The following is a 14,295-nucleotide window of genomic DNA, read 5'->3' on the forward strand; positions in this document are numbered from 1 at the left end:
CAGTCAGAATGGTGAAAAATGCTAAGCTGCATTTGAGCCCCTGCCAGGCAGCTGTCGGCTTTGCCGTTCTCTTCCTGCCCCGGCCGCTCCTCTTAACCCTCAGTAAACAACTGGAACAAATCCTATTTTATTGAGGCTTTTACCAAGTGCAAGGGATCTCTGCAAGCTCCAGTGCCCAGGCATTTTCTGAGCTTGTGCAGTGTCCTAAGATGGCATCCAGCGAGGGCAGTCAGAAGTAGGGAATTTGCAGTGTCTGTCTCTAATTGGATCTTTAATAAGAAGCAGGTGGGGCTACATTCTGTGCAGTGTCTTTTGTGACATTTCATGCATGCAGCTTAATCGATATTTACTTCAGGTGTGTTGATAGCTGATGTGACACAGTGAAAATGGGCTGTCTGGAAATTCTGACAACTGCAACATATTGAGCTGCATAGTTGGTACAAATTCACTGCATATTTGTTCCTTTAGCAGCTAATACTTAGAATTTTGAAAGTCACGGCCAGTGGCAGGCGGGCTGATGCAAGTGTATGTAAGTATGTAAGTATTATCCATCTGAGTGAAGTTGAGAACCTGCCCATTTGATGATTATTTTTACTGTAAAATACAGAACAAGCAACTGAGCAAGCATACTATGTTTTTTTTATGTTGTTGCTGTGTATTTGGATGAATAAACTTACCCTTTTAAGAGAAGGTGACTTTGAAGAGTCATTCCCAACACACTATCTTTAAGAAGACATACTTACTGTAGCATTAAATATGGTAAAAGTTTTTTGATGTTACTGCACAAATCTTTGGAAATCATGTGTGCATTCTTTATACAGATTTTTTTTCTTGTCTTGCAGATTGTTGTGGTTCATTGTGCAAATTGCTAAATGAGAAAGTATTTACAAGGCAAAAACAATGACATTTCAGAATTAATTAGAGAATATATTAGCTTTTTGCTGGTATTTTAAGCAATTGTCTATTTCATGTGGCTGATTCTGGAAACAGTAAGTGCTCTTAAGGAAGTCTAGTTTTGTCTGAAGGACTGTTTCAGTTCTGTTTTCCTGCTTTCACAGGCCAGGAGCCGACAAGCACTTTCACTGGGGAATAAATATTGTGACTGGCTGTGTTGTGGCAAACTTCCTTCTGCTTTTGTTTGTGTGTGCATGAAGCTTGTGAACATTTGTCTGTCTTTGTTTGTGCCTTTTTTTGGCAGTGAGCACATAAGTTCACAGTCCTGGGTGTCCATGTGTGTTTAGGAGAGCCACTGTGTCTTATAACACCAGTGTGGAAGGTGGATTTTTTATTTTTTTGCTTTACCACAAATAAAGGGTTTTATTAAGTCATAATAGAAAGCTACTTGCTTTTTGTTCTGTGATTGTTAATTCAACTTATGACAATTTAATATTTTCACTGTTTACTGAGCAAATACAGCTGCCGTTCACAATCCAAACAGTAGGTTTCTGTCAAACCCAGTGCAGCAGGTCACCAAAAGGCTCAGGTGGCCTGACTGCATGTCCCCAGAGGGAGATGGGACTCAGCTCAAGCAGAAAGTGTGGGAGTGGCATGCAAATTTTTTTTTTTTTTCCAGTCAAGCAAAGGTCATCTCTCCTATGAGCTACATAAAGTTGTGTTGTCAGATAGTTTCCCCTTCGGGACATAAAATCTGAGTGTTACACGTAAGCCCAGCAGATGAATGAAAAAGCAGGATAGAAATGTCTGGGGATTAGCTGGTCAGACGCCATAGACAGTAGGTGTCTTGGCTTTAAGGGCTGCATTCGGTGAAAGATGGAGATTTGATCGATGAAAGAATCATTATGTACAATTTGTGACTTAGCAAGAAAGGCAGGCCAAGGCCAAAACCTCACTACAGTGAACCAATACATAGCAAATGGAATTATAATTAACTCGAGAATGATGTAAGCTGTAAGAATGGGAGAGTCACTTTTGGAAGCTCGTGTGGCATTTGTCTTTCTACATTGAGAGGCAAATTGGCAAAAAATCTAGGGAAAATTTTTGTGTTTGAAATGCCAAATGTAAATTGTTTTACCTGCTGGAAACTATCCCTGGATGTGTAAGGAGAAAAAAGTCTGTTATTTTTGTCCCTCTGTGCTGTGTGTCAGGTTTGAGTTGGGTCCTGTGGTGTTCATTTCTGGAGGCTCCTACAGCTTATCTACTGACCCCTCTTGACAGGATCATTTGTCAGGTGGATTATATGGCTTTTTGATAGTATATCTGCTTTATTGCTGAAAATGCGACACACTCTGCCTTCTCCATTTTATGCTACTGTGTTATCCCAGTATGGTTAGTGAGACATGGAATGTCTCGGAGAACATGTTGACATTTGGGATAAGGATTATGGAGTCATCATAAAGGAGTGTCTCTACAGTGTGTCACTGTCGCTGTTGACTTTGCTCTCAGATTTTGGTTTGTGTTGCAGGTCTGAGCCGGGTCCCGTGTCTGTGCTTTCCTTTTGCACTTTAAAACTTATGGCGGAGTTGAAGCCAGTGAAGGCTTGGATCTATGTGGATTAAGTTGAAGTTCAAAATATGTTGTCAGTCTGCTGAGACCTCTTCCTTTCAGCTCAAATATGTGCCCACTCTAGCTTTGGCTTACATCGTTATTGAATTAGCAGTTAATGTGCTGTGCTTTTCACACTTCTCCGATATGGTTTGCAGGTTTTTAGAGTGGAATAGATGAATAGTACATAAGTAGAAATAAGTATAAGGGAATAAGTGGAGTCTTGGCAGTTCATCTTTACTCCAAAACCTAGTTCATCTTTAACCCAGCGTCTCTTTCCTTTCCTCTCCACCACAATCCCTTCATCTTCCTCCACCTCATTCCCTCCCTCTCATCCCTCATTTCCTTCCTTGCCTTCCTCTGTCTCTCCCTCCCTCTAATCTACTGCAATGACCTGAAGGAGGGCTTCACACTGCAGCACTCAAATAATAATCAAGCACTAGGATGTTGTCAAATTTATAGGACACTGAGCGTTGCATAGCAACAGAGATTGCCAGGGTGATCCAACAGGCGCTGGAAGTTGGGTGAGGAAGAAACGGGGCGAGTGACAGGAGACAGGAGAAGGAAGGAGAGATGACGAGAAGAGCAGGAGACAAGAGAGAGGGATGAGAGTAATAGAATTATGCTGTACACAAAGGGAGAGATAAATGAGTGATGGAGAAACACAAAAGGAAATGAGAAAGTTAAGGCTGGCTTAGCTGAAAGAAAAGCTTCACAGACGCTGCCGGCTGGTCTTGTGTGCTTGACATTCAGTTGAATTTAAATTTATCCGCATGTTGACATATTTTTCTATGATATTTTGGCATATGGTGATCAGTTTAAAAGTGAAAGCATTTTTTTGTTGTTTTGTTTTATTCTGTTGCCATACAGTTTTTTCACAGTCTAAGATTTTTTTTTCCAAAAAAGAAAAAAAATCTTTCTGTCTCATTTTTATCGAAGTTAAATTCCTCAGTTTGTGTTTCCTGATTTTCCTTGTTGCTTAGAGACTGCTCTGGGCTTTGGACTGCAGTTCACCTCTGACATTTATATGTCTTGTGGTATTGTGTAGACACAATACCAGAATAAATTACAAGAAAGCTTTGAATAAAGTCACATAATTCCTGGAATTTTATGAGCATATTTTTAAACTTCAAAAAAGTAAATGCTTCTGCTGTTGACAATGGCAACATGCCCATTAATTTATAGCATCAAATGTATCTTAACTTCTCTCTGAGTGCAAATTGTAAATATTTTTTGAGATTTGAGATTTTTTTTCTCTTTGTTTCCACTTAGGTAACACACAGCTTTATTCAGGTGTAGTGTTAGACTTTGTTAGAAAGTAACTAACTAATAAGGTCGTTATGGAACAAAATTGACCATTTATTATCTCACTAATGCAGATGTTCTTTAACACTGGATGCCATGATTTCACTTAAGCACTGCCATTCACCACCAATAAGCCTCAACGTCAAAACGACTAGCAGGTGAAGTAAATAACGTTGATTATTTTGTATGCAACACCCAGTAGGGAAACCTTGAGCCCAGGCATTCACCAATCAGTTAAGCATTACTGCAGACCAAAACAACATCACTTCAACTCTCCTAACAGGATGATGCATCCCAACAATCGGCAAAAACTGCTGGGGAACTGGTGGAGGAACACGACAAAGAGAACCCGTGTGTTGACTTGGCTTCCAAACTTGCAGATCCCAACCCAAATAAGCATCTGGGGTATCTGTCAAATAAGCCTTATCAGTGGAGGTCCCACTTTGCAGGGCCCGAAAGTCCTGGGGCTAGAAATTACAGCACATCTCTTGAGGCTCAGTTTCTTTGCCTTGAGTGATCACAGGAGGTTCACAATATTTGGCAGGTGGTTTTAATGATGTGGCTGAAATGTGTACATTTAAAAGTAAACTATACAAAATGGAAACAAAACATGATTAAATTGTGCAAAAGCGGAATATGCAAAATGATGTTTTCTTACCATTTATATAAACTACATGCACTTATAGAAATGGATTTAAAAATGTTGCTATCAAAGCTAGTTTGTAACATGGCCTCAGTTTAAGCAGAGTATCATTTTTTACAAAAGTTTAGAGGTCCAAACGTGCCATTTAAAGCTGATCCAATCATCAAAACACCATTTACATAGAACTCAACTTAATTCCCTGACTTAATCCTCTGAAACACTTCACCCCTGTGCTAAAGGCTTAACTTCCGTAACAGAGCATCTGTTGCTGCAGTATTTGGATGCTCGTGAGCACTACAGTGGTTGTTAGTATCATGATTATCTCAACATTCCAGAGCCAGCATGTCCCTTTAGAGGTGGTTATTTCGCAGTGTCCCTGGCAGGTGTTTCGGTTCGGCGAGTCAACTGAGTGCAAACGGCGATGACAGCTGTGCTCCGGACTAATTATTTCTTGTCACTGTGCACAGATTTGTTGGGGATAGCGTGCTAACCAGAGGTCCTCTGGACAGAAAAGAGTCAGTCTCACCCCAAGGTCACCCGATGTCGTCACTTTAATGGATCACTTTCTTGTGAAAATGATTGTCTGAGCTGTCTGTGTGTATAAATACTGGATGAATATTAATATGTTGTCAAAGAAGAAAAAAATCAGACAAGGACTTCTAACATAGATGCCCCCAGCTGAGTGTATCTGCACACAGCTTGAAGCAGATACACAGTTAATACTGATAGCTGTGTCCAGACTGTTTTGGACTAAATATTAGCACAATATAACACAATACAATGAACACCTAATTATAATCTTCATAAATGTATGATTTTTTGTGTTTTGTCACAATACAATCAGCTTTAGGAAGGTGTGCAGGAAACCAACAAATGAGTATAAATCCAGTGAGACTACAAGTAATAAAAGCAGTAACCAAATAAATGTGACAGAGTAGTATTTAAAGGAAATTTATGTGGCAATAAAGTCATAAATAAACTCATACTACCTTATTAAGAACTATTATATAACTTTTTGGTAACTGTGCAAGTAGGCCTTAGGCCTCCCACTTGATGAGAAACTGAGATTTGGAGTACTGCTATTTATTTCGATGATATGCAAATACATGGACATAAAATTAGTATGTACTTTGGAGTTAAAAGAGATTTAATGGCAAATGTGGAGAAATAATTTTGAGAACTGCATAATTCATGGCCTGCTTGGAATAATAGCATATGAAATATTCATTAGCTTAATTACTTATCTGTGTAATCTGCTTTTGTTGTTGTGTTTAGAGGGGAAAGGGCAAGCAGACGGGACTAACGCTAGAACAAGCAGGCTGATCTTTTTGCAAACGTAGCAGTCATTCAGTGTCAGCCTAATTAACTATCAGTGGAAGACAAAAAAAATTTTTAAAATAAGCCAGCTACCCTCACCAAAAATACTGTGTGGTGAGAATTGGACCTTTTAGTCTGAGGCTACATGCGTGAGCGTACGCTGGATTCTTTGGCTGCTGCTCTGACTGCTCTGTTTGTGCCACAAAGGTAGCCAGCCTCAATTATGTTTCAAAGAGCCTATTCCAAAGTAATGTAATCTGTAGTCATTTGATGCAAAGTATTTTAAGGTTTGAAGATGCTGTCCCAACACATCAAGGCAATTTGACTTCCTCTAGCTCCTCTCATTCATGCTCACATTAAAGCCCATATACAGGAGCCTCAGAGTTACATTAACACAGATGATCAAAAGACGCTGGCCAAGGCTTTGTTGGTACATCAAACAGTGCGAACAGTGGAAAGCATGCAACTCCTAAGAGGAGGCACACACTGGCTCTATTGTGTCATTATTAAGGTTAATATTTACTGTACTGCACCTTGGCTTCTCCTCTTTTCATAATCCTGCAATCTGTGGACTACAAACACGGAAACACACACAAGCCCACGAGCACGAACGCACATGCAAACAGATGATTAAAAGCAATAGCTCTTAGTGAAGTTCCTTCCTTTGTCTTTGTTGCAGGCAAACGTACATGTCAAATTCGACCCAGTTAATCAAAGTCTGCACATATGGAGTGTCAGAGGGAAGAGTCGGGGGCGTTGCTTTGTGATTCGCAACTTTTCTTTTCAGCAGCCAGTGAGGTTTTCCTCTCCACAGATCTCCACAGCCACCAGCTCGGCGGAGGAAGGCGGTGTTTTTGTATCACCCATACTGACACATACAGTAGGAGAGAGCTACAATGTTTCACTATGCCAATTGTGTCAGATGATGAAACCCATACTAGAGGGAGGTAATCGTATTTAGCCGTAATACAGATATCTGCATTGTCTCATGCTTATGCCGTTGATTAGGCTGCTGTATAGTGAATTGATACTGGCCTGAGTTCTGCCATCTCCTAATTGAGTTGATTTTACATCTGTCTTGTGTGCGAGTGTGTGTATGTGAGTGTGTGAAAGCCAGCTAATTCCAGGCACTTCTCAACAGAGAGCCAGTGATGCTCTGCCAGTGGATAGCTGTGCGGATATCCATAGAGCTTTATCCTCTTTTCTCACGAGGACATAAACCCCTCTTGATGTAAATTATACCAACTTTGGTTTGGTTCACATTGCATTACATCTCATTAAGATGTCAGCTTTTCAAGTTTCACAGACTTTCAGCACTAAGGCGTTTTGTATTTCACAAAATATCCTCCTCAAAAAACAAACTCAAAAACTAAACGGTTCAACCCGGTGGCTTCCATCTGACCTCGTTTTGCTTTGCTGGACGGCACTGGCTGGCTTGCCATGCTTACCGCTACAGTATATGTACTCCTTGGGTTGATTGATGCGCCGAGGGACTCACACAGCTGGAAAGGAGGCAGTAAACCAAAGGAGGGAACAATGAATAGTGGACCACACAGGGTGCAGCAATTAAGCTGTTTTCTTGTTGTTAATTAAAAGCAAATTAGAGGCTGCGACAGGAGTTGTTGTCTTGCCTTAATTGCTGGCAGCATGCATGCCCAGCCACACCTGTTGTTGCTCATTCACTCATCTTAGTCTCTTTTTATTTCTACTTTTGGTGCTTTCCTTAGGGACGGAGAGGAAAGACTGGGGAGCCCGGAATCAGAGGCCTGCCTGTAAGTGATATAAAAACTCTACTTTTTTTCATTTTAAATAAAACATCAAGACTTGGAGTGCTGTCGGACAAAAACACTTTTTTTTAATGGATCAGTCTCAACTTAATAAATCATTAGTGTTTCGATGTGCACGTCTGGTCTGTTTGAAAATGAAACACAATGGAAAACACCGAAAACTTACCTCAGACAGTTCAATACAGCACTTTGAACACTGCTTTAAATTCTGGCTTTCCCACCATTCAAATTTGAGCTCAACCTTTATTTGACCAAGAATTCCTCTGAGACTATCAATATCTTTTTCCACTGACTTCAAAAGTTACCAGAATTACAAAAGTATAATAAAGCATATAGTCGGTAAGGACAGCAGACATGTAATGCAAAGTCTGTCTGAAGAAGCCCAGTTACGCTCTTTGGGGTGAAGCATCTATGTTAACTAATTTCGTGTTTAGGCTGTATCGATCTGTTCAAAATCTTCTGCCTTACTCCCGCACTGCTCCAAACAGGCTATATTATCAGCACAAAACCACAAGGGGTATATTAAGGTAGCACTTTAAGATGTTTGTATTGATGAGTAGGACAAGTCTGCCTTGAGGGTCCATTGACTCCTTGAATTATGGTCTTTTCCTAAGGCATCCAAACCAATCCTAGACACTGTGTATTTGTGTAGCGACCCACATGCTGAAGGGCACAAACACCACTATGCGTTAAAGCAGACAGCTTGTCAGACTCTTAACTGCTCTGGTATCAGAACAAAGAGGAGCGTTTAGACGTCATGTAGCTCAGCTGCTTTGGGTGTCCAATTATTTTCATGCACGATTGCCCTGATCACGCTCTTGATCAGGACACAGTGGTTGTTATATTTTATTCCGTCCAGATATCAAGAAAGATTCTGTTTTGCTGCCATCACCCGATGCTCAGGTTTAATTATCTTCAGTATAATCGAGCTACTGGCTAGTAAACCTCTCCCACATGACTCAGTGTTTCTTCTGCTTCTATAATAACTCATAAAGTTGTAGGACACAAACTCATAGGAGAAAAGAAAGACAGGATGGAGAAGGTGTGACATTTCTAAATGGCAATGTCCTGATGATACCCTTCGCATGTGCCAGATATGCTTCCATCCCCTGATATTGGCATTTATGAGTCACCTGTTTTGCTGAGGTAGATCTCAGGGGCAAAATCATCTATTCAAAACACACTCCAGGGCATCACTCTCTCTTGTCCATTGGCAGCAGGACGGTGCATGCAGTCGAGGGGGCAGCAGTTATTTTTCAAAGTCAAATTAGCATTTCACAGCAGCAGGGGAGTCTGTGAAAGGCACATAACAAAGACGCATTCAAAGATTATCTGTAGACTACTGGAGTCTGGTCATGTCTTTATGACACCTAACATTAGTGCAAAGGTTACAAAATATAATAGAACAGGCCACTGCAGCAGTAGACTTTTTTTTTTCATTTTAACCCCCTGTTCTCTGAAACTTACCAGGGGGTTTGAAAGGCGTGTTGTCTTATAAAGAATCAACAACAATACTACACAATATTATGAAAAACTGAAAAAATCATTGGAATTTCAACGATGGTACTTGGCTATTTGTGGTGTGCAGTTTCGTTGGAAAAATTATCCAAGTTTAACCTTAAAATTGTGATGTTTCATCGAAATAACTTTATTTTACGTTTCTCATTTACAAATTCACCAAAAATATACCATTTGCACTAAACGAATCCTGTAAAAGCAAAAAAATTCTGCACAATTGATAACAAAACATGACAAAAATTGCAAGAGGTTTTGGGTTGAACAGCAGGCAGTGTTAACACAAAATATAAATCTAAGTAGAATAACATCTATAGTATGTAAAGCCACCATTTTTTCCCAGTATTAAAGTAAAGTAAAATTTAGTATGTGTTCATTTCAGGTTCCAAAGAAATGCTTTTGTTTTTGAGGTTTTTATGATTTACGGCATCATAACTGTGTCATGCTGCACAAAACACATTTTGAGTTCTTTCTACTTCTAGCCATGATTGTGCTGCTTCCATAGAGGTGGAGGACTTTATATTACAGTGAAAAATGAGCCCAGAGTGAGTTAAAATGTGACAGGAACAAAAAAATGTATTGAAATAAAGCTTCAAGACTGCTCGTGGTTTAGAGAGTTAAATAAGAGTGCGGAGAGGGTTAGGATGGCTGTGTAATGATGATGAATAATATTTACAGTTCACAAGGGTATTTATATTATTGTCTTCTGTTCTTTTTTTTTTTTTTTTGCAGGGTCCCTTGGGAACCTCTGAAGGAGCAAGTGGCAAGGTATCACCTAAAGCGTTATTCATCACAAAACAAAGTACTGGCATGTGGCATTTAAAGTAAATCTGAGCTGTCTCCCAGTTTGATAAACTGACCCCTTTCATGCACTTCCAGCAAATTGTCAAGATGACTGAGCAGTGTTCGTTGTAGCAGCCCTCCAAATAGGCCGGGAGTTTAATCATTTGTGCAGCGTTGTCTGTATAAAGATATACCAAACCTGTTGTCCCAAGAAGCCAACCCAGGCAAGTCAGACCCATGTGTGACCAGAAACAGAATCCGCTCCGCCCTTGACTGACATGTTTTGTATTTATAGTCAGGAGCAGATCGCCCTCGTCGCAAATGGCACCTTTCAGTCAATTGTAGCCTATCCACTGTGCAAGTTAAATAGCTGTTCCCACCCTGCACCTCCTGCAGCGCGGCACAGCGTGACTCAGCGCTCACACTCCAAACAGACAGATGGCCATTACGTACAGTGCTTTTGCAAAAAAGGTCTGCAATCATTTTCATGAAGCCCAGGGGTGTTGTAGCTCACCAGAGGCACATGAGATATGCAGTGCAAACAAAAAAAAAAACACTCAGACATGGGCCTCTACCAGGCCTCCCACTGTCTCTGCTGCAGCGTGCTTCCTTTACAAACCCACCCTCCACCCACCCACCGCCCACCAAGCCTCCAGTGGCCTACTTGTGATCATGTTGAGAGTGAAAGCTATTGTGTAGTGGACAAGCCCTTGACCGCAGCTGTTCATTTGATGTATAGGTGCGTCATTTGCTGTGGTGTCAGCTCAGGCCACAGAATTCCTCCTGCTCCCTGTGCCCAGAGGAAGGAGAAGTGTCAGCCGGCCAACCTTGAAAGAGAAAGTTGTCCATAAGAGGACACACTTATTATACCTCAAAACAAATGGGATTGCAGTACGTATGCCATAGGTGGAGGCACAATGGACAGCAGTTTTGTTTGGATGAAAAATGGCATACTGCTTTGACGCAGAGTAAAATGACAAACAGAGGTTACCTTCATGAGGTTTTCATTAGTTTTCTCTAATTGGCTGCTTTGTTGTCTTACTTGAATCAGTGTCATATCATTTAAAGGAGCTGTAAAACTGGAAACTTCACTTGGCAGAAATGAAAACAGCTCCAAGATTGTGAGCTTAGGATCATTTTAGCAATTACTGCTTCACTTTAATAAGTCTTTGATTAAGTAAATAACTCGTGAGTTTGAACACGCTGAAGGAAAGGACGCCGAAAGCTATTTCCATGTAACAGCAACAAATAATTACTGCATAATAGTGTGTCTTTGAGTTTCACAAGAGTCTGTTAAAGTTGACCTGTTGACTCACTCTAACATAAAATGTTCTAATGAATTCTTATGAAAGATGGAGTTACACCTGCAGGTGACTAAAGCTACCCATCTGAGATTAAATTAAATGTAACATTATGATTAGAGAACATGATTAACATGCTTATTATACGACCTTCATCATGTAGATACTAGCTGGGACATTGTTTCTGCGCTCGTATTCTTACATTAAATGTGCATGCCAGCCTTGCCCTTGCCATAAATCAGTCATGCCCCCACATTACGGATACATCTTCACTTTATCATTATAAATTTATGCTTCCTGTGGAAGACAAGAAAACTTGTGTCCCAGAGAACCACTTCACATTTTAATATGCCATAATGTAACAAGTATAGCCGTGCATTTGAAGGATTTTACACCACCCAGTATGATAAGTGTGAGAAGATAAACTAGCACACCTTCCAAGAGCAACGGAAAGTAACAGTTTTCATGAGCAGTAATAATTGAACATCAGGGATTCGCCGTACTTCTCAGTGCCATCCTTGTGCATTTTTTAGCTTGGACAAAATAGACACAAGTTAGACTAAACTGCAGCTTGTGTAACATCTGTGCGAACTGAGCCCCCTCTCATTCGCCCAGCTGAGTGTGAATGTTTTAAAGTAAAAAGAAAGACGGTCTGCAGTGCATGATGTGCCGGGAAGACGGTGTTCTCATGAATTACATATCCATAACTGTGTCACCCACTGACAGTCGCAAATGGGCTCTGACAGAGCACTGCAGATATTGATGGAGCGAGAGATGCAGACAGTCTTAATTGCAGTTTGATGACTCGAGGTGACTCAAAGTCAACAGATCACCCACAGACCTCCACAGGTGGAGCAGTGCCCTGTGCTGTACACACTGGGGCTTTCTCATTGTGTAAATATAGTGATAATCTACATAAATACTGGCCGTGCTACAGTTAATCTCATTTGAAAGGTTTATTAACTTGTTACACACTCCTCTGCCAATACATTGACTTTGAGTGATCTTCCCTGCAGATCTAACAAGGATAAGGACAGAAATATTTTTTCCATGAATCTATGCCAACATGCTGTGTGGAATGTTTCACAACAAGCGTATCGCAGGTAGCGGTGACTTGTAATCAGCTGTGCAGCAATTTGCACTGAATGTCAGTCATTACTGTGTGAAAACTAACCCTAACAATGGATAATCATTATCTGCGCACAGTATCATTTGCGCTGAACAGTTGCACCGCACCGTAACAGGCCCTTTTTTCCCTCAGGCTTGTGATTGATAGCATGACAGCAATTATATAGTTGATTTTCCTCTCAGATTATTATGGTGAAATCATGAGTTTCCATGTGGCTGATAAAGCTGCAGAGAATTCAATTAGCACTCAAAGTCAGTTTTGTGACGAGTCTCTCCTCCCCGCCTAAAATATTAATAAGACAATCCATCTGTTCATACATGGCAGCAGTCTACTGACTTAATAACAGCTCCTAATTTGGATGAGGAAACAGTGACTATATCTCATTAAATGAATGGTATTGCAGGGGCTGTCATTAACGAGTTGAGGGAATGGGGGGGAGGAGCTGGAGCTGAATGGCAGTTATTGTGTGTTAGAGTCCAGGCCTCGCTAAGGAGTGTGCAAATATGCTTCAACCTTTCTCAGATGCCGCTCTGTCTTCTCAGATTTCTAAACAGATGCTCCATAATGTCTGAGCGCAGAGTATCTGAAGCAATCCCCATAAATCTTCGCACATGTCATACAAAACAACAATAATCTTTGATGAACAGCCTGTTTTTTGTGTCGCTGTTTGGAGAGGAAAATAAACTATCACAGGTGAGCGTCATTAAATATGGCAGGAGGTCTGAAACAATGCATTTCTCTGAGTCCAGGTGCATTTGGTTAAATGTCTGCCACACTTCTGCCAAGTGCCTGAAATAATAACTGGGATTCGATATATCTGTAGGCAAAGACCTTGTGTGATGTCAGAAATAGGAGCGTGAAAGGTCATGAGAGGGTGGGAAATGCATGCAGTATTATTTGCGAGAGAGTGAGGAGTTCGTGTGTGTGTGTGTGTGTGTGTGTGTGTGTGATTTCTATCACAAATTATTCATTCATTGTCTGTCTTGACCAAAGTACATTTGTCTTACTGTTATGTTTACTTAGAGCATTCTCCACATAACTGGCAGGAAGAAATCCTGTTAAGAGACTCTAAAGGACAGCTCACTAGCAGTCATGAAGTGCCATCTATTGGCAGACAGGGGAATGATTTGAATAAGGAAACATGGATAACTGGTGCAATGCAACAGAGTTTTTCATTATACAGCTATACTCACATAGTCCCACGGTTTTGCAAAACCACAACTTTCGCTGTCTTTCTTTCTTTTTTTTTTCCCCCTTCCATAATTACAAACTAGTTTGATTCTGACATGATTCAGAGCTGTATGTTTTTCCGATTACTTATTCATGCGAGCTGTCCTTGCCTAAGTTTCACTCTCAGAGCTTTCCGTCTTCTCGCCCTCTCTTTGCCGTCAGTCACTGTCAGTGATCTGCTCTGTTCACATACAGGGGGAGAAGGGTGAGGCTGGAGTCCCCGGGGAGAAAGGAGAGCGAGGAGATCCTGTATGTAATTTTCCAGCAGTGACATTTACAGTGGCGCTGTGCTACAGAGTCATTAACCAAGGCCTCCTCCCACAGGGTCAGCCAGGTGCCGAGGGGACCGCCGGGATGAAAGGACAAAAAGTAAGTCACGTCAATGTCAAGTGTCATACATGATGGTTCCCTGCGTTTCTGCTCTCCGACACTCAGCCTCTGCATGTGTGTGGAGAGGAGGCTAACGCAGTTCAAGCAATTTAATTGATATGATATACCAGATTTCAGAGGTTAAACCTTTTTGAGTAAGTGATCTTCCTCAAGCTGTTTATCCTCCAAGGGTCTATGAAGTCACGTAGCACACAGTAATGAATCTTCAGGTGATTATTTCTGCGCTTTTACAGCTGGCATTGTTTGTATCCTTGTAAGCATGATTCAGCTAATGTTCTTACTTTTGACAGCTTGCGCATGTGTGTGAGTGTGTGAGTGTATCTTGTTGTGTTTGCGCATGAGTGATACTTTGTGCAAGGGATACTTTGCAGAGGAAAAACTCTACCTGCAGTA

The 14,295-nt window shown here is 40.9% G+C and overlaps 1 protein-coding gene across 5 annotated transcripts in view; it reads left to right on the forward strand.

Annotated features, from left to right (window-relative positions):
• Positions 1-14,295, forward strand: part of LOC111562976 (collagen alpha-1(XIX) chain) — a 103,159-nt gene that overhangs the window by 43,962 nt on the left and 44,902 nt on the right. For all 5 annotated transcript variants that reach the window (XM_055018414.1, XM_035944234.2, XM_035944235.2 and 2 more), the window contains 4 exons: positions 7,495-7,539; positions 9,802-9,837; positions 13,708-13,761; positions 13,837-13,881. In XM_055018414.1, the coding sequence (XP_054874389.1) occupies positions 7,495-7,539; positions 9,802-9,837; positions 13,708-13,761; positions 13,837-13,881 (180 nt within the window). The remainder of the gene's footprint in view (positions 1-7,494; positions 7,540-9,801; positions 9,838-13,707; positions 13,762-13,836; positions 13,882-14,295) is intronic.

Source organism: Amphiprion ocellaris, chromosome 16 (genome assembly GCF_022539595.1).
Source record: "Amphiprion ocellaris isolate individual 3 ecotype Okinawa chromosome 16, ASM2253959v1, whole genome shotgun sequence".
Taxonomy (NCBI): Eukaryota; Metazoa; Chordata; class Actinopteri; family Pomacentridae; genus Amphiprion; species Amphiprion ocellaris.